Source organism: Sturnira hondurensis, unplaced genomic scaffold (assembly GCF_014824575.4).
Source record: "Sturnira hondurensis isolate 20B ecotype Veracruz unplaced genomic scaffold, ASM1482457v3 Scaffold0022179, whole genome shotgun sequence".
Taxonomy (NCBI): Eukaryota; Metazoa; Chordata; class Mammalia; order Chiroptera; family Phyllostomidae; genus Sturnira; species Sturnira hondurensis.
Window position 1 is genome coordinate 1,328,130 of NW_028094810.1, and position 23,413 is coordinate 1,351,542.

At 48.1% G+C, this 23,413-nt stretch overlaps 2 protein-coding genes across 12 annotated transcripts in view; one reads left to right on the plus strand and one right to left on the minus strand.

Annotated features, from left to right (window-relative positions):
- The first annotated feature begins 2 nt into the window (after positions 1 to 2).
- GNPTG (N-acetylglucosamine-1-phosphate transferase subunit gamma) lies at positions 3 to 17,590 on the plus strand. Its single transcript, XM_037034702.1, has 11 exons — positions 3 to 108; positions 220 to 277; positions 367 to 434; positions 16,106 to 16,160; positions 16,226 to 16,309; positions 16,398 to 16,491; positions 16,566 to 16,680; positions 16,751 to 16,833; positions 16,911 to 17,042; positions 17,127 to 17,208; positions 17,303 to 17,590. Exons 1-11 carry the CDS (start codon positions 57 to 59, stop codon positions 17,398 to 17,400), a joined length of 921 nt encoding a protein of 306 aa, XP_036890597.1. The 5' UTR covers positions 3 to 56; the 3' UTR covers positions 17,401 to 17,590.
- UNKL (unk like zinc finger) overlaps positions 17,564 to 23,413 on the minus strand; it is a 52,698-nt gene continuing 46,848 nt past the window's right edge. For all 11 annotated transcript variants that reach the window (XM_037034689.1, XM_037034693.1, XM_037034688.1 and 8 more), the window contains 3 exons: positions 21,433 to 21,635; positions 21,088 to 21,342; positions 17,564 to 20,211 (listed from right to left, as the gene is read on the minus strand). In XM_037034689.1, the coding sequence (XP_036890584.1) occupies positions 20,056 to 20,211; positions 21,088 to 21,342; positions 21,433 to 21,635 (614 nt within the window). In that variant the 3' untranslated portion in view covers positions 17,564 to 20,055. The remainder of the gene's footprint in view (positions 20,212 to 21,087; positions 21,343 to 21,432; positions 21,636 to 23,413) is intronic.

Sequence of the window (23,413 nt, forward strand, 5' to 3'; positions counted from 1 at the left end):
TCTCACGTGATCTGGCGGCGTTCACGTGACCGCGCGCTCAGTCCGCGCCGGGAGTGATGGCTGAGAAGTTGGCCCGCCTCTTGCTGGTAGTCGGGCTCGCGGCGTACGGTTAGTGTCCTGGGACCCCACTCCGCTCCTGCGACCCTGAGCCCCCTCCCCACCCATCCCTGCGCCCCCGCCCTGCTGTCCGCCCGCCTCCTCACGCCCCGTTCCACTTAGGGCCCGGGTACACGGGCGCTGCCAAGATGAAAGTGGTGGAGGAGCCTAACACGTTCGGGTGAGCAGCCTCACGAGGCGCGGCGGGGTGGGATGGGCCGAGGGGTGGCCTAGGGCCTGGTTTTCCCCTGACCCTAGTGTTTCCTGCAGGCTGAACAACCCGTTCCTGCCCCAGACCAGTCGTCTGCAGCCCAAGAGAGAGCCTTCACCCGTTTCTGGTGAGTGGGACACACTTGCGGCAGACGTGATTGTGGCCAGGGAGGGAGCGGGGAGCTGGCTTGGATTCCGGACTGGACCTGGTCAGCGCCCGAGAGCCTGCTCGAGAGGGGCAGGGAGGGAAGGATGGCGTCGCAGGCGAGGGATCCTGAAAATTAGGGCCCGGAAGCTTATGCATTGGCTTGTCAGCCTTTTACAGTTGTTGAGTGCGCGATAATATTTCAGAACGTTTTTGTACCAAGTTAAATAGTTGCCTCCGAACTTAGTCATTTATTTTCTTCTTTATAGGTGGTCTCTGTTAACAGTTTGGTGTCCATCTTTCCAGATTTTATGGATAGGTTCTTATGATTTTATATGCCTAGGTATACAAGTGAAAAAACGTGCAGTAATGTGTTCTGTGTGGTCTTTGTGGGGTTTTTCATCTTTATTTATTTTTTTGGGGGGTGCCAAACCTGGGATCGAACCATTTCCGTTCTTTTTTTAAAACAATACTACTACCCCGGTCTGCGAATTTGCTTTTGTCATTCATTGTGTGTTTTGGAACTCTTAATGGTGATGGATGTAGATATTCATTCTTTTCATTTCATATTTGGTATTCTGCAGGATGGCTTTGCAGTATGTTATTGTTAAGCATTTTATTGTTTACGTTTTTTGGTCATTAGAAACAGTGCTGTGAAGAACATGCCTTGTAGGGATTGCCTCTTAAGTTGTTTCTTAAGACAGGATTCTGGAAATGACTACATTGGTGTATTAAAATTAAATATAAGAAACAAAATCCTGTATGTTTTTTAAAGATTTTATTTGTTTGTTTATAGATGGAGGCGAAGGGAGGGAGAAAGAGAGGGAGAGAAACATCAACATGTGATTGCCTGTGGCATGCCTCCCACCCCGCCCCCCACCACCAGGGACCTGTCCCAAAACCCAGGCATGTGCCCTGACTGGGAATGGCACTTGTGACCCTTTGGTTCTCAGGCTGGTGCTCAATCCACTGAGCCCCATCAACCAGGGCCCAATATTTTCTTTAATTGAATGTGTTAGGGCCTGTGCTAGGGATGCAGAAAGAGCAAAATATACAATGCTTGTCTTAGTGGACTTAAAGAGTTTAATGGGGGGTAGGCAATAAACAAAGAAGTAGGTAAAAGTGTAGACTGATGAAAAATTCTACACTTTTGTAGGTGTGAAAAGCAGAGTTTGTGGAGGGGAGGGTGTCATGGTGAGGGGCGTGCTGTTTTAAGCAGGGAACTCAGGAAAAGACTGAGAAACGATATTTTGGTCCAAAGGTAGAAGAGGAAAAGGAGGGAGGGGTAAACATGGATATGGGGTGGGGGTTGGGGTGGGAAGAGGGGTCCAGCAAAAGGAGTAGCCAGTAAAGGCCTTGAGCAAGGATCCCGAGGCCAGAGGGGATTAGTGAGCAGTGGGATGAGAGTAGAGGTAGGGAGGACAGATGTGGGCTTTCACTTTAAACAGGTCTGTTCCAGCTTTTTACTAGAAGGTACTGCATAGAAAAACAGGGACGGAACAGTGAACAGCGGCATATTCTGACTCAGTACAAGTGAACATCTCGCCTGCTTATTACTTCATCTTTCTGTTTTCGTTTTTTGAAAAGTGGACATTTCATTTGGCTGAACCATGTGACGACATTCAGTTATAGACATCATGGCACTATATCCCTAAATATTCCGATGTGCTCTCCCATCCCAGCCCCGCAGAAGAGCCGTAACTCTGTAATAGAGCTAGTCCAGGTCCATGTTCCCCTGTGGTCTCGGGAACGCCCCCTGCAGTTGTCCTGCATAGGGTCAGTCAAGGCTCACACATGCATTTTGTTAGTTATGTGTCTTCAGTCCCAACACGGAACAGGTCCCCTCCATTCCCTCCCCCTCCCCCATTTTAAAGGAAATTCTGCAACATTGACTTTGGGGGAAGGGTCAGGCCAATTGCCTTACAGAATGTTTGACCATCTGGATTTGTCTGGTTTGTGACGTCATTTAGCTTGCTCTACTTTATGCTCGCATTCGAGAAGTGGGAAAATAGGCCTGAGAGCTTGACTAGAAGCAGGTTAAATAATTTGGGCATGAACGCCTCTTAGGGAAGCAGTGGACTGCATATGGCATCGCATCAGAGGGCGAGTGTTGCCAGGGTCTGTTCATTGTGGAGGTGGGATTCTCCAACACATTGTCCCCAGGAGCTTCACACTCCAGCCTGATGGGGGAAGAGCTGATTCTCTCCTCATGCCCCCTGCACTTATTAGCTAGTGGTCTCTGGTGAAAAAGCATTCCTACCCTGGCTGTGCGGCTCAGTTGTTCTCTGCTTGGAAGGGTTGCCAGTTCAATTCCTGGTCAGGGCACATGCCTAGGTTGTAGGTTTGATCCCGGATTGGGTTGGGGTGTGTTGGCAGCCAGTCCATGTTTCTCTCCCTCCTCCTCTCCCCCTCTGACCCCCACCCCCCTGCTGCCATGCCACTTCTGCTTTTCCTAAAATCAATGGAAACATGTCCTTGCGTGAGGATTTTTTTTTAAAGCATTCCTTTTTCTTTAGAATATCATTACTGGCTCCCATTTAAACCATGTTTTTATTGAGGTGTAATTAACATGTTCAGTCTGATGAAGTTTGACATTTGCACCTGTCTGTACAGTTGCCACCCCAAATAAAATAGAGGACAGTTCCATCTCCCAGAGAATTCCTCTGTCCCTTTCCAAGTCCCCCACCCATCACTGTCTGGTTTCTGTCACTACAGAGAAGTCTCAGCAGTGCTTAGATTTCAGGTAACAGGTGCACAGTCCTGTGCCTGGCACTACTCAGTACCACCACTTTTTTCTTGGTGCCAAGTACACATAAAAACTGTGACTTCTCGCCCTGGCTGGTGTAGCTCGGTGGATTGGGCGCGGGCCTGTGAAGCAAAGGATTAGGGTTCGATTCCTGGTCGGCGCGCGTGCCTGGGTTGCGGGCCACTTCCCGGCGGGGGACACATGAGAGGCAGCCACACATTGATGTTTCCCTCCCTCTCTCTTTCCCTTCCCCTCTCTCTGAAAACAAATAAATAAAATTAAAAAAAAACAAAAAACTGTGACTTCTCTCCTGGCCGGTGTGGCTCAGTTGGTTGGCGTATCATCCTGTAACCAAAGGGCTGTGGGTTTAGTTCCTGGTCAGGGCAGGTATGACCCCTGGTTCCTGTGTGTACAGGAGGCAACCAGTTGAATGCTTCTCTGTCGCATCAATGTTTCTCTCTTTCCCTTCCCACTGCCTTTCTTTCCCTCTCAAAACAATGAAAAAAATTTAATAAATTTTAGAAAAATCCTGTGACTTCTGGGGAAGGTCTGTTTCTAGTTAATTGTACCATGCCAATATCAACTTCATGGTTTGGTGATGGGCTAATGCCGTGCGCAGTGTTAGTCTGGGGGGGCGGGCGGCTGGAGGCTGTTCAAGGGCCTCTCAGTGCCTGCGCGGCAACTTCTTGTAAGTCTGCAGTTGTGGAGCAGTTCAAAGTCAAAAACGCTTGTGTGTGTATCGATGCTGGAAGAATCACTGAAAGCCATATGATTTTAAATCTCCAACTGAAATGTAATGTTCTTTTTCCCTTTCTATTCCTCTCTTTTTCTCTAATGCTGAAAAGTGGGTTCCTTAATCCTGTAAATATATGTACTGGTTTTCTTGTATAATTTACATTAAGATGGTTTTAGAACTGTAATAACAGTATTACTACTAATTGTAAAATGAGGTTTGAGAGCTTTTTAAGTTTATTTTAGAATGTATCTAACCAAATGTGAGGGTGGCCGGTGACCCAGACTGTGAAAGAATTCACAAAGAGAAGAAGAATATGCAGAGAGCAAAGTGTTAGTTTTGCTTTCCCAAGAGAGGGAAAGGGCTGGGTGTGGAGGAATGGCACCAGCCCTGGGGGTAGGTTTTATTGTATCAAAATAGGGGGAGGGGGTTGTAGCTGGGTAGTCATGGCAAGAAATTGTCCATCGGAAGGTTTCAGGCTGGTTGTTCAGTCTTTGGTTTGTTCTGCTCTTACTTTTGGGCTCAGGGTCCGGGCGCTCTGGTCTCACATGTTCTGTTTGTGTGAATTTTAAAACACCTCTGTGAGGAATGCTTGTAATCTTCCCGGTCCTGAGAACGAAGGCTCAGAAAAACAACAGTTAATTACACCTGACAGGCTCTCGGAAGGAGAGAGAGAGCAAGCTCTGGTAAAGAGGGCCTGAAAGGGGCATTTTGTCCTTTCGCCAAAGGTGGACAGACGTCAGAGCTTAAAGTTGGCACATCTTTGTTTTCCCTGTTACTTTAAGAGTTTATTTATTTATTTTTAGAGAGGAAGAGATGGAGAAAGAAAGGGAGAGAAACAATCAATGTGTGGTTGCTTCTCATGCAACCCCCCATCGGGGACCTGGCCCACAACCCAGGCATGTGCCCTGATTAGGAATCGAACCGGCGACCCTTTGGTTCTCAGGCTGTTGTTCAATCCACTGAGCCACACCAGCCAGGGCTCTCTGTTATCGGTTTGATTCGTATGTTTCTGCTTGTGTTCAGTTTAACTACTTGCTATACATATTTATTCCCTTTTTTTTAAGATTTTATTTATTTATCTTTAGAGGGGAAGGGAAGGAGAGAAGTATCAATGTATGGTTGCCTCTTGTGAGTCCCCCGCTGGGAACTAGCCTGCAGGGACCCAGCCTGCAACCCAGATATGTGCCCTGACTGGGAATCGAACCACGATCGTGTGGTTCTCAGGCCCGCGCTCAATCCACTGAGCTACGCCAGCCAGGGCCATATTTATTCACTTTTGATTTTTCCGTAACCTTACATTTTTTCTGTATTATGGACAATTTCAAGCATATATAAAAGTGAAGGGAGATAATGTGAGGCACCAAGCGCCCTCATCCGGCCTACGCCCTCTCTGCCCTTGCCCTGCTTTCTCCCGGTCACCCTTGCTGCTTTGAAACAAAGTTTTTACTTCTTTCATTTGTAAATATTTTGGTATGTGTCTCCTAAGGGCATAGCTACAATATATTCATCACACCCTTTAAAAAATGGTAATTCCTTACCAATCAACAAAAATCCCCTTAGTGTTTTAGATACACTAATTGTTTCATGAATTTTATTCTTTTCAGTCCTCACCAAGGATGTTGACTGATTTTAGAGATGGGGGAGAAACATCAGTTGGCTGCCTCCTGTATGTGCCCCACTTGGGGATGGAGCCCACAGCCTAGGTATGGGCCCTGACTGGGAACTGAACCCACAGCCTTTTTGGTACGTGGGATGATGCTCAAGGTAACTGAGCCACCTGGCCAGGGCCTTTAAATTTTTAATAGTTGGCTTGTCTGCATCAGCATCTAAGGTCTACATGCGGTGTATGCTTGACATATCCCCACATGTCCTTTAAGCATGTTATTTTTTTATTTTTTATTTATTATTATTTTTTAATATTTTACTTATTTATCTTTAGAGGGGAAAGGAAGGAGAGGAAGGAAACATCAATGTATGGTTGCTTCTTGTGCATCCCCTGCAGGAAACTGGCCCCTGCCGGAAACTGGCCTGCAACCCAAGCATGTACCCTGACTGGGAATTGAACCGTGATCGTCTGGTTTGCAGGCCCACACTCAATCCACTGAGCTACACCAGCCAGGGCCTATTTTTATTTTTTGAGTGAGGTGGTGTTCATTTTTTTTCCTTTCTTTTCTTTTTTAAAAATTTTCTGTCCATAAGTTTATTCAACACAAAATAATTCCTCCAGGGACTTCCGCCAAGATGGAGGCATAGGTGGAAACACTGTGCCTTCTTCCACAACCAAGTTTGAATACAACAAAGGTTCGAAGAACAAAGACACAGCCAACGAACAGAAAATTGAATTATATGGAATTGCGACAACAACGAACCGTTCAACTGGGACGGTGAGAGAGGCGGAGCCAGCAGCGGAGCAGGGTCGGGCAGGAAAGATCCCCCGACCTAGGTGAGCAGATAGCCCGGACCCAGTCAGGGTGTGGGGCAGACTGACTGCGGTCGCACATTCGCGCACAGTGAGACGGACTGCACAGGCCCCAGCAGATGAACCCAGTGGTGGAGGGCTGACGGCGGTGGCACACTCGAGTGCAGTGGGACGAAATGTGCAGGTCCCGGTGACAGTGGCAGCTGCAGCACCTGTGGTGGCAGTGCGGGAGGTGTAGATGGGACTGCCAGTGCTCCTCTTTGGCCCCGCCCCCACGTACAGCGTCACAACCCAGCGACTAAGTTGCCCTGCTCTGGTGAACACCTAGGGCTCTGATCCTGCTACGGAACAGGCACGAACAGGCCAAAAGATTGCTCAAGAAGAACTCAAAGCCCCAGAGCCCATAACTCTAAGCAACCAAGAGATTGCCAGCCTCTCAGATGCACAGTTCAAAACACTGGTCATCAGGATGCTCACAGAACTGGTTGATTATAGTCACAAATTAGAGGAACATATGAAGGCTAAACTAATTGAAATGAAGAGAAATGCACAGGAATCCAATAGTGATGGAAAGAAAACTGGGACTCAAATCAATGGAATGGACCAGAAGGAAGAACGAAACATCCAAACAGAAAAGAATGAAGAAATGAGAATTCAAAAAAATGAGGAGAGGCTTAGGAACCTCCAGGACATCTTTAAATGTTCCAGCATCCAAATTATAGGGGTACCAGAAGGGGGAAAGAAACAGCCACGGGTGGAAAACTTATTTGAACAAATAATAAAGGAGAACTTCCCCAGTCTGGCAAAGGAAATAGACTTCCAGGAAATCCAGGAAGCTCAGAGAGTCCCAAAGAAGTTGGACCCAAGAAGGAACACACCAAGGCACATCATAATTACATTAGCCAAGACCAAAATGAAGGAGAGAATCCTAGAAGCAGCAAGAGATAAGGGGACAGTCACCTACAAAGGAGTACCCATCAGACTGTCAGCGGATTTCTCAAAAGAGACCTTACAGGCAAGAAGGGGCTGGAAAGAAGTATTCCAAGTCATGAAATCCAAAGACCTACAGCCAAGATTGCTTTATCCAGCAAAACTTTCATTTAGAATGGAAGGACAGATAAAGTGCTTCTCAGATAAGGTCAAGTTCAAGGAGTTCATCATCACCAAGCCCTTATTATATGAAATGCTAAAGGGACTTATATAAGAAAAAGAAGATGAAAAATATTAACAGTGAAAGGACAGCAAACACACAGTTATTAACAACCACACCTAAAACAAAAGCAAACCAAGAGGACAGCTAGATCAGGAGCTGAACCATAGAAATGAAGAACGCATGGAGGGTTAGCAACAGGGGAGTGGGAGGAGGAGAAGGGGGGAGAAGGTACAGAAAATAGCATAGATGGTAGGTAGAAAATAGATAGGGGGAGGGCAAGAATAGTAGGGGAAATATAGAATCTAAAGAACTTGAGACACGTGGTTATAAACTAAGGGGGGGAGAATGGTGGGGGAGGGAGTGTGCAGGTGGAGGGGAATGAAGGGGGGGAATAGAACAACTGTAATGGTATAATCAATAAAATATATATTAAATAAGTAAATAATAAATAAATAAATATTACAATTTCAACAGCAAAAAAAAATAATAATTCCTCCAGCTTTACTGATGTGGTTGACCATGTCCATGACCAGATCTGTCTCTAAACTGGAATTCAGTTGCTGACCCACACTTGGGTTTAAATCTTGGCACAGATCTTCCTCTACAACCTCATTTCTGATCCTTCCCACAGCGGGTTACAGCTGCCCTTCCCCATGTCACCTCTCCTTCTCAACTGCCATTGTGAGTCCAGGCAGGTGTGGCCCCATGACTGAGGAGCCTGCTCAAGCCCCTCCGGCAGGCGCAGCTGGCCACATCAAGAGTCAGAGTCAGGCCCATCTCCCTGGCGGGCACAGATTTGAATGTCACCAAACACTGGCTGGTTTCTTCAGATATGCAAAGTAACTCTCAGTGGCCCCGCTGCACTTCCACTTCTCCCAGCCAGGTTAGTGGGGTTACCCCCCTTACTGGGGACTTCTAGCTGAGCACCTAATTACATCATACATTTTGAAAAGCTATGTTTTCGTTTTCACTTGTTTCAAAATAGTTTTTGACTGCCTGTTTAATTTCCTCTTTGGTCTATTGGTAACATGTTGTTTAGTCTCCATGTATTTGCAGTTTTTCCAGTTTTTTCTTGTAGCTGATTTCTAGTTTCCTGCCATTGTGTTTGAAAAGGTGCTTGAAATGATTGGTTTTCTTGGCCATCATGAGGCTTGTTTCTCTCCTGGAGAACGTTCCATGTGTATTTGGAAAAAATGTGTATTCTGAAGTTTTTAGATGAACTGCTCTGTAAATGTTTAAAGTCAACCTGGCCTAGTGTGACCTTTAAGGCCATTATTTCCTTACTGAGTTTCTGTCTGATCTACCCATTGATGTGAGTAGGGTATTAAAATGCCCTACTGTTATTTGGTTACTATGGACTTCTCTCTCTCTGTCCATTAATAATTGCTTCATATACAGGCTGGAGCAAAAGTGGGTTTACAGTTGTGAGTAATTCGAACTGCGGTTCATTATCGTATTACCACCGACTGTTGTCCCACTTTCCACACACGCAGCTGTGGCCCTTCTCTGGCCCTGCCCTGCATTCAGGTGCTACCTTATTGTGTGTGTAGATACTTAAACTGTTACATCCTCTTGTTGAATTAACCCCTTATAAGTAGGTAATGTTTTTGTCTTTTTTTGCACTTTTTGTTTTCAAGTCTGTTTTGACTGAGTGTGCCCTGCTTTCTTTGTGTTTATTTGCATGAAATATTTTTTCCAGCCCTTTATTTTTTACTCTTTTTTAAAAAATATATTTTATTGATTATGCTATTACAGTTGTCCCATTTCCCCCCTTCATTCTCCCTCCACCCTGCACACCCTCTCCCACCCACATTTCCCCCCTTTAGTTCATGTCCATGTGTCTTAAGTTCTTTAGCTTCTATATTTCCCACACTACTCTTGCCCTTCCTCTGTCTATTTTCTACCTACTGTCTATGCTACTTATTCTCTGTACCTTCTCCCCCTTCTCCTCCTCCTACCTCCCCTGTTGCTAACCCTCCATGTGATCTCCATTTCTGTGATTCTGTTCCTTTTGTAGTGGTTTGCTTAGTTTGCTTTTGTTTTAGGGGTGGTTGTTAATAATTGTGAGTTTGCTGTCTTTTTACCCTGCTGGGAACCGGCCTGCAGCCCAGGCATGTGCCCTGACTGGGAATCGAACCGCGATCGTGTGGTTCGCAGGCCCACGCTCAATCCACTGAGCTACACCAGCCAGGGCTCTTTTTCATGGTTTCTTATTTCTGACTGTGGCCTTCCTTTCCTTCTGAAAGAAGGCTCTTTAACATTTCTTGTAAAGCTGGTTTTGTGGGGATGAACCTCTCTAGTTTTTGCTTGTCTGGGAAACTGGATTTTTAAAATCTCTTCCTCAATTCTGAGTGACAGCCTTGCTGGGTAAATTATTCTAGATTGTGTTGTAGGTTCCTTTCTTTCAGCATATTAAAGTGGTCCTGCCACTCCCTTCTGGCCTCTAAAAGTTGCTGCCGAGAAATCAGTCAATAGCCTTACAGGGTTTCCTTTGTGTGTGAGTTGTTTTCCTCTTGCTTTCTGCCTGTTGCTGGGTGGCTGCCTGCACTGCTGAGAGCCGTGGTGCAAGTGGGAGTCCTTTGCTCCTGATTCAGTCTCCTGCTCTAAACCCTGCTGCCGGGGGCTTATAGCCAGGTGTTGAGTAGAGGGAGTTTCCAATTCCTGGTTGTTGAGTTTTTACCAAGAATGGTATTCGATTTTATCGGTTGCTTTTTCTGTGCCTGTTCTAGTGATCCTAGGATTTTTCTTTTGTAGGCTGTCTGTAGTGAGTGTAGGGGATGGAATAGCATTGTTTTTTAATGTTGAGCCAATTGTGTATTTTCAGAGTAAACCCTACTTGGCCATGATGAATACAGCGACCCTTGGACAGTGCGGGGTTAGCGGTGGACAGTGCGGGGTCAAAATACAGTTGACCCTTGAACAACATGGTTTTAAGCTTCATGGCTCCACTTACACGTGGCTGTGTGGACGGACCCTTGAAATTCCAGCCCGTGTTCAAGGGTGACCTGTACATATGTTTTATATATTGCTGCATTTAAATCACTAATTATTTCTGACTTTCATTTCAGTTCTTTTGCTAATTTGTGCTCAGATTTCCTATCTATTTGTTCATTGTATTTTACTTCGTGCCCTTGTAGTTGTAATAGGTGCTTTAAAATCCCGTAACTTCCAACACACGTGCCTTGTTGGGTTGGTCCCTGGTGACTGCCTCTGCGCTCGGGTGTGGTTCACACCTGCCTCCTTTTTGGAGGTCTGATGCTTTTGAAACACATGCCACTGTGGGCTCTGGTGCCCTCCCTTGAAGAGCATCATTTTTTCAGGGGGTTGGTTAGGCTGACTTCACACACTTGCCCTGCCTGGCCTTACAGCTCTCACTGGACTGTGCAGTTTTCCCCAGACTGTGTGCACAGGGTTCAGCCAGACACACACGCAGAGTTTATATGCAGAGTTTGGGGACACCCTGTGGCACATTCCTGTGTGATATTGTTCCCGCCTTTCCTGTGGCTGGGTCAGCTCTGCAGTCCCAGTTCCTACCACCAGTGAGATTGGTGGGTTATCTGGCCTTAGCCGTGCAGTGGTGCCAGTGGGGCTGACCCTTTGGCAGAGCTGCGTAAACAGGAGTCAGTGTTCTCTCTCTGCTCAAGCACTGGCCTGTGTGCCCCTTTCCTTCAGTCCTTTACGCTGTCAGTCATTCAGATGTTTTCTGCAGGGCGTTCTGGTTCTGCCTCCTCAAGGTTTAGTCTCATATCAGCAGAAGTGGCTTCTAATATCGTCTACATAGTTACTTGCTTTATTCTAAAGCACATGTACGATGACTTCAAAACTCTTAAGATGATATTACTATTAGCTTGTGAAAGTACATGTTTGTAAATGACTAAGAGTGATTCTTTTCCCTCTGAGGCGATGTGACTAATTGCACATAGTTTGGCTCATCTCCTTTGATCACACCTGTAGGGACCCTTCTCATTTCACGTTTGAACATGTGAACAGGTGCACATGGCTACTGTGGAAAGCCCCGGACACAGGCATGCGAGGTGCTCCTGTTCCTGCCGTCACACTGTGCTCCCTCGGGGGGCTGTTTGTTGTGGTGGGTTTTGGGTTTTGCATAACTGACATACAAATTAGTTTCAGGTGTACAGCATGTTGGTTCAACATTTGTCCTTACTGCAAAGTGATCACCACAGTCAGTCTAGTCCGCTTTCGTCACCACACAGTGTTAGTTCTGTTCTTGTGCTGAGAACTTTTAAGATCTACTCTCTTAGCAACTTCCAAATGTACGGCAGTGTAGTAGCTGCAGTTGGCTTGGCCACCACATCCCCGTGATGCGCTTACTCCATAACCAGACGTTTGTGAACCTCTTGACCCCGTCCACCATTTTGCCCCCCGAATCCCTTGCCTCTGGCAACCAAAAATCTGTTTTCTATATCTGTGAGCTTTGTGAATTTTTAAAAAAATTCCACGTAGAAGTGAAAACGTATGGTATTTATCTTTCTCTGCTCTCACTTAGCACAATCAAGGAAATCAAGGCAGGATTTCCTCCCTTTTTATGCCTAAACACATTCCACTGTATGTGTACATCTCACCATCTTNCTGCAGTTGGCTTGGCCACCACATCCCCGTGATGCACTTACTCCATAACCAGATGTTTGTGAACCTCTTGACCCCGTCCACCATTTTGCCCCCCGAATCCCTTGCCTCTGGCAACCAAAAATCTGTTTTCTATATCTGTGAGCTTTGTGAATTTTTTAAAAAATTCCACGTAGAAGTGAAAACGTATGGTATTTATCTTTCTCTGCTCTCACTTAGCACAATCAAGGAAATCAAGGCAGGGTTTCCTCCCTTTTTATGCCTAAACACATTCCACTGTATGTGTACATCTCACCATCTTTATTCATTCACTCACTGGTGTACATTAGGTTGCTTCCGAATCTTGGTGTTTACAAATACTGCTGCAGTAAACATAAGAAAAATACTTATTCAAATCAGTGTTTTTGTTTTGAGTAAATACTCAGAGGTGGTATTTCTGCGTCATATGGCAGCTGTAACTTTTGAGGGACTGTCACACGGTTTTCCACAGTGGCTGCACTGGTGCACACTCCCACCAGCAAGGTTGAAGACTTCCCTCTTCTCCACATCCTTGCCACCCCTTGTTATTTCTTATCTTTTTAGTGACAGCCGCTCTAACAGGCGTGAGGTGGTATCTCACTGTGGCTTTGATTGCTGTCCCTAACGATGGGTGCGGTAGAGCATCCGGCTCGCGTCTGTCGGCCATCTGTGTCTCTCTGGGAGAGCGTCTGTCCAGATGCTCTGCCCATTTTTTAACTGGATTTTTTTTTTTTTTGCTGTTGAATTGTATGCCTTTAAAATAGATTTTATTATAGGCTGAGAGTGTCCAGAGGGGAGAAGGGAGGGAATTTCAGGGGAAAAGGGAGAGGGTTTAAAGGAACAAGTATAACGGACAGGTGGACAAAAACGGCGGGGGGGAATGGGAGGGAGGGGGGAGGGCTGGGTGTGTGGGCTTGGATGGGAGTAAAAGACAGAAAACTGTACTTGAACAACAATTTAAAAATGGAAGAAACATTAAAAAATACATAGATAAATTGAAAAGTTTTTATTTTTAGAGAAGGGAGGGAGAAAGAGAGGGGAACGTCGATCAGTTGCTCCTCGCACACCCCCTACTGGGGACCTGGCCCACAACCCAGGCACATGCCCTGACTGGGAATTCAACCTGTGACCCTTTGGTTCACAGGCTGGTGCTCAATCCACTGAGCTACACCAGCCAGGGCTAAGTGTATTAAATCTTTATATAGTTTGGATATTAACCACTTATACATGATTTATATGATATACATGATTTACAAATGTTTTCTCCCATTCAGTATGTTGCTTTTTCATTTTGTTCGTTTCCTTTGCTATACAGAAAGGTTTTAGTTTAATATCCCATTTGTTTATTTTTGTGTTTTTTAATCAGATCTGAAAAATAATTGCTAAGACTGATGTCAAGAAGCTCACTGGCTATATTTTGTCCTTACTGCCAGGTGTTTTATGGTTTAGGGTCTTATGTTCAAGCTCTTAATCTGTAACAGTCTAGTTTCATTTTTTTGCATGTGGCTGTGTAGTTTCACCATTTCTTGAGACTGTCTTTTCCTTGTTGTGTATTCTTGGCTCCTTTGTCATAAATTAATTGACCATGTATGCATGGGTTTATATCTGAGCTACTTTATTCCATCGATCTGTGTGTCAATTTGTCATGCCAGTATCACTGTTTTTGTTATTTTGTGACTTAACCTTCTGGTGTTTGGTTGTTTCGCAAGCCTAAAAAAACGTGAACTCCCCATTTGTTGTAGTAAAGTGTACCAGAACCCCAGCAGCTCAGCCACAGTTAGGTGCGCAGTTCAGAGGCGGCGAGCGCGTGCACTAGCCACGCAGTGTTGGCACTGTTCGTCTCCAGAACCCGCCCCGCAGACGGAACCGTCTCCGTCAGACACTGACCACACATTCGCTGCCTGACCCAGCCCCTGGCACCCGCCATCCCCTCGCTCTGTGAAAGTGATTGCTGGAGACACTTGCTGTGGTCTCTGTCACCCCAAACTCGTATGTTGAAATCCTAACCCCTCAAGTGACATTAGGAGGTGGGGTCTTTGGGAGGTGCAGCAGTCCTGAGGGTGGAGCCATCACAAACGGGACTCCTGCCCTACACACGGGCTCCAGAGATGCTAGATCCGCGTGAGGACACAGCGGAAAGGTGGCCCTGCTGGTGCCCTCACGCAGTTTTAAAAGTCTGATCTGAATTTATGTCAATACCAGCTTAACTTCAATTGCATATAAAAACTACCCCTATTCAGCTGTTTCTCCGCCAACTATTACTGTTTTCACAAATTACCTCTTTAAACCTTGTGCGCTTGCTGACATTTAAATTTTTTATGCATCTGTCTTAAATTCAGTAAACGTGCAAATCAAAATTGCAATGCTGGCTTTGTAATTTGCCCTTTATGGGGGGTTTTTGTAGGCCTTTCATCTTGAAGGATTCCCTTCAGCATTTTTTTGTAGGGCAGTCTAATTGACCGTGAACTTCCTCAGCTTTTATTTACCTCATTTTTGGAGGATATTTTTCCTGGATATAGAACCCTTGGTTTTCATTCCCCTGTTTTCTGGTCTCCATAGTTTCTGCAGAGAAATCAGCAGTAATCTTATTGAAGGTCACTTGTTGCCTTCAAGACTTGGCTTTTGACATTTGTTTCTTGTGTCTCTGTTTCTTCGAGTTCATTATACTTGGAGCTTCTTGGATTTGTGGAGTCATGCCTTCTATCAGAAGGTTGCAGACACTCTTGAAAGTCATTTCCTTAATCAATTTGTCCTTTTCTTCTCCATCAGGGACTCCAATAGTGCATCTCCCAGGACTCTCTTAAGTTCTGGTCCCTAATTCTTCTGTCTGCTCAGATTGGCTGTTGAGTCCCTTGTGTGATTTTTCATTTTCATTTGTATTTTCATCTCCAGGATTTCTTTTTGATTTCTTTCTATAGTTTTGTTTTTATTAATGTTCTCTTTCAGCATTTGTTTTTTTTTTAAGAGAGGGAGAGAGGAGAGGGAGAGAAAAATCAATTGGTTGCCTCTTGCATGTGCACCAACCAGGGACTGAACCCACAACCCAGGCATGTGCCCTGACTGGGAATCAAACTAGCCAGCACCTTTCACTTTGCAGGATGACACCCAGCCCACTGAGCCACACTGGTCAGGGTTTTTTCTGTAATTTTTATCTCTGCTGCATATCATTTGAACTCTGCTGCATATCATTTGAAGATAGTTGATTAAAAGTCTTTTTTAAAAAAGTCTTTAGTTGGTCCAGTGTTTCCTGGGGTGGCTCTGCTGGTTTTTGCCTATGAATAGGTGTTTTCTGTTCCTTTGTATGCCTTGCAATATTTTATTGAAAAATGGTTGAGAAAAGACGTTTCTACCACTTGTTTGTAGACTGGCTCAGACCTTCATCAATTGCTGGGCACACTCTGAGCCTAGGGAGCAGCAGCCTGAGATGCATTTGCAGGCATGTACATGGCTGCCCTTGAATATCTCTATTTGAGTTTCACCCCAGTGTCTCCCCATAACCCCTAGCACCGAACTTCTGAGTCTTTAGGGCCCCACAGCTTACGTGAGCAGTGCCCGTGTTTGAGTTAGGCAAAATGGGGACCCATCCTCTGGTAGCCCCCAGCCAGGCGGGAATGTTGGAGACAAGGTCGGCCTGCTCCTTGTGACCATGCTTGGGGTGGGGTTGGCACAGGGCAAGAGAAATGCTGCGACCCTTGTGTGACCAGCTGGAAGGTGCTTTCGTTCCTGTGTCCGCTTGGCTCTGTACCTGTTTCCCAGAGCCCCTCTCAGGTCAGCCTGGCCAGCTCCCGGGGCTCTTCCAGTGTCGCACAGGGAAACGAGCTCAGAGCTTCCTTGGTCTGAGGTTTTGCTGAAATCACATGTGCTCTCATGCTCCCTTAAAGCTTAAACCAACCTTTTCCCTCAGCAGCCTATTTTTGTGGGTAGTTGGGGTTTTTTGCCTGGTCTGCAAGCTTGCTCTTAAACTGGACCCAGTATGTTGCATTCTCCTCTCCTAGGGCCTGTGCATCTCTTCAGACTCTCGGGCAAGTGCTTCAGCCTGGTGGAGTCCACGTGAGTGAGGGGAGGGGTGGCAGGGGAAGGGACTGGGACGCCCCTGATGGTGGCTGTACCCCCAGGTACAAGTACGAGTTCTGCCCATTCCACAACGTGACCCAGCACGAGCAGACCTTTCGCTGGAATGCCTACAGCGGGATCCTTGGGTGAGCTGGGCACAGGGACGATGTCACTGCAGGCCCCATGGAGTGGTGCCTCCCACCCACCCCAACTTTGTGTTCTGATCCTCCCCAGCATCTGGCACGAGTGGGAAATTGCCAATAACACCTTCAGGGGCATGTGGATGAGGGATGGTGACTCCTGCCACTCCCGGAGCCGGCAAAGCAAGGTGGGGCTGTATAGGAGGGGGCCTGGAAGAGGGGCCCCGGCTTCACCCACCCGCCAACCAAGGTTTCCCTGTAGGTGGAGCTTACCTGCGGAAAAAGCAACCGATTAGCTCATGTGTCTGAGCCAAGCACCTGTGTGTACGCACTGACCTTCGAGACACCCCTTGTCTGCCACCCCCACTCCTTGTTAGGTAGTATGCTGGGGGCTGTGGGGGGTGGGGCAGAGGGACTCAGCTAAGTCTGGGTTCTGTTGGATCTCAGTGTACCCAGCCCTGCCCATGGCCCTGCAGCAGAGGTGGGACCAGGTGGAACAGGACCTGGCTGACGAGCTCATCACTCCCCAGGTGAGGTGCTGGGTGGGCAGCCCTTGACTGGGTGCAGCACGGCCAGGAACTGGGTGTCCTTCTTCCTTTTCCTACAGGGATATGAGAAGTTACTTAGAGCCCTTTTTGAGGATGCTGGCTATTTAAAGACCCCAGAAGAAAGCCAATCAGCACAACAGGAAGGTGGTGTTCAGGGCCCAGTGTTTGAAACACTGGAGAGCTGCAATAAGGTGTGGAGTGGGGGCCAGCTGCCCTGCACACAGACAGCCTCCAGCCCAGGGGCCTGCCCTTCCCTTCACACTCTTCTGTTACAGGCACATAAGGAACTGTCGAAGGAGGTTAAAAGACTTAGAAGTGTGCTGACCCAACGTGGCATCCCCTACAGCTATCCTGCGGGTAAATCATGCATGGGGGAGGGGCCAAGCCCCACCTTGGGACCTGATACCTGTGAGCCTGGCCCTGACCTGTCCTCCTCCTGGTATTTTGGCAGAAACTTCCAGCTCTGAGCACTTGGGCTCCAAGACACCCACAGACAGGACCACAGAGCAGCTACGAGGCAACCCAGGGTTGCTTGGGAACAGCTTGTGACCTGGGTTGGGGAGAATACGACCAGAGTGGAACCCTATAGCAGGAACAAGGAGCAGGCTGGGCCGCAGTGCAGGGTGAGAAGTCCTAGGACAAGGACACTGCAGGGAGAGGACGGGCTTGTAGGCTGGTGGCTCTCAGGGCTATACATGAAGATGTGGACAAATAAAGATTCAAAGTTTTAATCCCCATACTGATAAAAATAATTCCATGAATTCTGTAAACCATTGCATAAATGCTATAGTGTAAAAAAATTTAAACAAGTGTTAACTTTAAACAATTCACTACAAGTAAATGATTGTGCATTATAAATACTACCTTCTGGGTTACGAAAGTTCCATTCCAATAACATTTTCATCTAAATACTCAGAACACACATACAGATTGGGGGCTTCCATAAATTATCCACATGGAGCATTCACACTGAGTTGAGGTCTCCTGATCATCATGTGAGTGGTGTGACGATAGAATGTCACCGCTAATACTGAACACGAGAGCTGAGCGACAACACTGAGCACAGCCTCTGCTGCCACACCCAGCACTCCCTCACCCGCAGGTGGGACAGTGAAACCCCAGAGGCAGAGCCTGTCTCCAGCTCATCCTGTGAGGCCTGCAAAGTGCAGCTTCTTCGGGAGACCAGGGCTACTGCAGGAACAGAGTCCCCCAAGGGCAGAGCCCCTGGGGGACGCACCTTAGTGACAGCCCTGCCCACGCCGGGCCACCCTTGGAATTCCATTCTGGGTCGTTCTTTGGGTTCTTTGGTCTTCCCACCACAGGTGTTCTCAGTGCCGGGCCTGCCCTGAGAAGGGTGAGCGCCCCGCCGTGGGACCCCTTTGAGTGCTACGCGCCAGCCCCCCGACTCCACAGAACTGACCAGAGTAGCTTATAAATAGACCTAAAGCTTAATTGTTCTTAATTGTTTATAATCTGAAAATGTCTAGGCTAGATATCAGTAATAAACACTGTCCTGTTATCCCAAGAAAGGCCAAAAGCCTGAAATGGGAAACAAGTGCATAAATACTAATAAAAATAATTTTAAACAGTGATAACAATAGCACAAAATATACGTAATTTCTAAGAGCTAATAAATCATCACTATAATTAAAAACATACTCACTAAAACCAAGTCAATAGTTAACCTTTACTAGCAGCACACCAGCTGCGGAATGTCATGGGCCACCTTAAAAGGGCTCTTCATCAGTTTGTCTTATGTTAAAAAAATGTTTCAACTTCTTACTACAGTAAATACATTCTAATTTAGTCACTGATAAAAATTGTTGCCTAGTCACTCTGCACTTTAAAAATGCTATTAAAAGTCTTTGGCAAAGCCCCAGGCAAGTAGAAACACATCAGTGTCCACTTCCCGGCCGGAGGGGCCAGTGCCTGCTCCCACCCCTCCAGCGGCAGGTCCTGCAGAGGTTGTCCCCCGGCAGCCTAGATCTGCTCCGCTGAGAGCACAGTTGGGGTAAACGACAGACATCTTATACTTGCCAGAGGTCTAGGAAAAAAGGCCCATTACAGACCAAAGAAGATTTGAGTCATCAATAAAGTCAGACTGGTTCTCGGGAGCACTTCTGCTGTGCCCTGAAGCCAGGCTGCTACTTGGGGGCGAAGGGACCTGCAGCAGAGCCAGGTCCTCAGGGCAGCCCCCTGCCCTAGCATGGTGGCCTGGCCCTCACTAAAGACCGATAATACCTGGATGCACAGATTGGATGACAATGTCAGAAGTGTCGCCCTGAAGTCAAACACACCAAAGACGGGTGAGCCTGCCCCACTGGCAGGAGTCCACGAGGCCCCAGAGTTACGGGGAAGGCCTGCGGGCCAGCTGCGCGGCCGGCAGCCGGCCCTGGGGAGGCAGGGGGCACTGCTGCCCGCAAGACTTGAACACCAGCTCTCTAAAATTCACGTACCCCCTTGGCTGCACGCTTTTAACTACTATCAAATTGTCTTACAAAGTTTCCAGGGAGAAAATAAAACTGAATGAACCATTCCCTTCACTTCTTTTGCAAGGCTCAGGCACTTAGAGAACGTGGCCCCGGATCACAGACACGTGATTGAGCTCCCTCATTTCTCCATGTTGGGAAATAAAATTCCAATCGGTGCGCATGCACGCATTTAGGAATAGTTCCTTTCATAAAATTAAAAACATCTAAATGTATGTCTTTCAATAATCACTCTGCTATAAATATTATTTGTTTCCACTTCATTTAAAACCTATAAAAATCCTAGGCATTTCTCACTACTAGATAAATGCTCATTTCATAAGGACTAATTTCAGAATATGAAATCTAATAATATTTACCATACTATGAATTAACAATAAACTGATAAGAAATATTTTGAGTTCACAGTACACAAAGCTTCATATCGCGTATTAAAAAAACATGAACCTAGAAAGCAGCTTCTAGCAATTTAGCCTGTCCATTTAAATTCCTCAATTTACAAAAGTGCTCAGCTGGGACATGAGTTCCCAGGATATGGTCACAGTAGTGCCAGGACCGCACACCCCGTGTAATTGCTGTGCTGCCCGGACCCTGGGCAGTGGGTGCTGTGTGTCTGCCTTGAAGGTCTGTGAGAATACCACGAAGCCATGGGTGCAGCTTGGAGCCGGGGTCCCGACATTGGTGGCACCAGGAAGTGAGGCCACCATGACTACCGTCACCACTGGAGGGGCTGGCCCTCACAGTAGGGGCACTCGGGTGCATTGGCCACACAGGACTCGCAGAGCACACGGTGCTGGCAGGGCTGCAGGACGGCGCCCCGGGACTGCTCCCCGCACACCACACACTGCTTCGCTCGGAGCTGGAAGATCACCTGCGGGCAAGAGGAGTTGGTGGGTCACTGAGACCTCACCCCACCAACGGCCCCCAGGCTAGCACCAGAAGACTCAGGGCTGGGGTGGGACACCTGTGCCAGGGGTCACCCCGGGACACAAAGATGCGGTTGGCCCTGCTTTTTCACAAGCCCCTCAAGCAAAGGACTAGCTCCTGGGAGGCCAAGCCTGGGTGTGGGGGGTGGGCCACAATGCAGGCCTGTGACCTGCAGCTGGCAGCTGGCGGCTGGCAAGTGGCAAGATTTGGGCTTAGTGGGACCGTGGTCTGAGACCCAGGCTTTTAGCCAAGGGGACAGCCACAGCCTGGAGACAGCACCTCAGGTGAAGCAGGTGTGCACTTTGCAGCCAGACCATGACCAGTCAACACAGTGGGGGAGGGGGGGTGCTGAGAGGCAGGGCTGCGGAACCTTCTAGATGCTCTGAGTTCTAACAAAATGCCCCGGTGTGGAAGGAGTTTCTAGCTGAGCTGGAAACAGTGGGTTTTGTGCTACTTCAGAAAAAAATGAATGAAATCAGGCAAGGAGGTGACCAGTGACCCTGGAGGGTGACCTCAGGAACATACCTCAGACATACACCATGGTTCCAACTGTGTGGGGCAAGAGGGGTGTCCATTCTATCCATGAGGGCACAGGAGGGGGTAAACGTGGGAGGTTCCAGAAAGGAAGGGCAGGGCCAGCCTGGCAGGAGAGGTGGTACACACACTCCCTGGAGCAGAGCATGAGCTGCCACCGGAGGAGTCGGATGAGAGGGGCCCACATGGGAAGTGGCAGGCCAGGTCCCATTCACGCCCCACCACACGCACGCACACACTGCCAGGAGCAGACGTCGGGCACCTTGGAAACAAACCCTGGACTCACCCCATCCACCGCCTCCAAATCCAGGCGCAGCTGACTCTGCAGCGAATGCAGCTTGGGCAGCGGGATGGCACCGATGTCGCTGCAGCCCCGGAGCCCAGGCAGTGTGGACATGCCCCGGCCTTCCAGCTCCTCCTGCAGCTGCCTGAACTGGGCCTCCACCTCCTCCTTCTTCTGCAGTGCCAGCTGCCGGGCACTGTCAGCTGCCAGTGCACGCTCCTTCGCCTCCTTGGCCTCCCGCTGCCATGCGTCACAGGCCTGAAACCCAGGAGGCTGTAGAGGCTGGTGTGGGGGAGGTGGCATCCCGAACGGGCAAGTTCTGTGTCCCGGCCCCTACCCAGGACTCACCTGCTTCACTTGCTGCCAGGACTCCTCCCACTGCCTGATCTTCCTCTTAGCTTCGTCTAGCTGCCGCCTGACCCGAGCCAGCTCAGCACAGCTGGGACTTGCACTTGCAGAGGTCGAAGAGCCAGCGTTCAGAATGGGGGATGGGCTGGGAGAGAAACTGCCGGAAACAAAGTCCCAGATGCTCCCAGGGACACCATTCAAACCTGAGTGCGGAGGAGACAGGTGTCAGCCCCAGGCGTGCTGAGACATCACAGACGGTTCTCAGGCAGGCTCTGGGACCTCTGGGGCTCCACTGACAAGGCTGCTGCCCCTGCTCTTCCACCCAGGCCCCCTTCGGGCCCCCTGTGGGGTTTAAACAGAAAAGAAATTCAAAGTTTCTGTGACTGCCTCATGTGGAGCAGCATTTCTCAAACTCTGCTCCCAGGAATCCTTTACACATGTAGGATTTTGAGGCCCCCAAAGAGCTTTTGCTTAAAGAGCTCCCATCATAGGGAAAAGTGACCCCTGTTCACAGAACCACATGTCACAACAGGAGGTATTTCGAGAAATGCATCATTGGGCAGTTTCACCACCGAGCACCACAGACTGCACTTACACAACCCTAATGGCACGGCCCACTGCACCCCTGGGCTCTAAAGCACAGTGGCAAATGCAAGGCCTGCGGGTCGAATCCGGCCTCCACCTTGTTTCTACCCAGCAGCAGCACCAAGCTCCTTGCCCCTAGTTAAGGAGCAGTTACACTTACACAGTCCTAAAACTACATTCAGCCCTTTGAAGGCAACCTGGAAGCTGATGGGGCACCCGGTGAAAATGAGTTTGACACCCCTGCTCTATGGTAGAACCTTCTGCTTTGAGGCTACAAGCCTGTATGGCATGTCACTGTACCAAGTACTGTAGGTAACCATAACACAATGGTCAGGTTTTGTATATCTAAACAAAGAAAAGGTATAGTAAAGATACAGCATAAAAGGTACAAGATGAGCCCTGGCTGGTGTGGCTCAGTGAACTGAGTACCAGCCTGCGAACCAAAGGGTCACCAGTTCGATTCCCAGTCAGGACACACACCTGGGTTAAGGGCCAGGTCCCCAGTAGGGGGCATGCGAGTGGCAACCACACACTGATGTTTCTCTCCCTCCCTTCCCCTCTCAAAAAATAAGAAATTAAATCTAAAGAAATAATAAAGATAAAAATACACCCGTCCATGGCACTCACCATGAACAACAGCTGCAGGACTGGAAGTGGCTGTGTGTGTGTGTGTGTGGGGGGGAGTCGGTGAGTGACGGTGGAAGCCTAGGCTACTGCTGTGCACTGCCGCAGACTGTGAACAGCGCCCCGCACACCCTGCCCCGCTCCCTTCTAGCAGAGCCAGAAACGGAGCACCGAAGCTGCCAGAGCTGCTGCGTGAACAGCAACTGGGCAGGACTGACTGGAAACATCAGGAAGAAACTGGTCTGGTGGGGTGGGCCTCACAACAATGGTGACAGCAGGAGGGAGGGACAGGCAGTCTGAGGTCAGCAGGAATGGAAGTATAGATGGGAGATGAAGCAGCACAGGGCTCTGCCAGATGCTGTGGCTTTGGAGCAGTGGCAAGTCGAAGGAACTGTGTGGTGTTCCTTTAAAAAGAGAGTGTTCGAACCCTGGCCAGTGCGGCTCAGTGGACTGAGTGCCAGCCTGCGAACCCAAAGGTTGCCAGTTCGATCCCCAGTCAGGGCACAGTCACTGATCTGTTTCAGCACAGGAGAAAAGTATCCCTACTGAACCACACGCCCTTCCACCTCCCACAGCAAGTTCAGCCCCATTGCAACTGCACAGGACCCGCCCGTAAGATGAGGTCCCTTGCTGACTGAGAAGCTGGCATATGGTGCATGACCATTTAGGAACTGAACAGGTATTTTAAAAATATATTTACCCTTTTAAAGTATAGTAGGTTACATAAAATGACTTTTCCAGTGAAGGAGTAAAGCAAAATGAGAAATAGCAC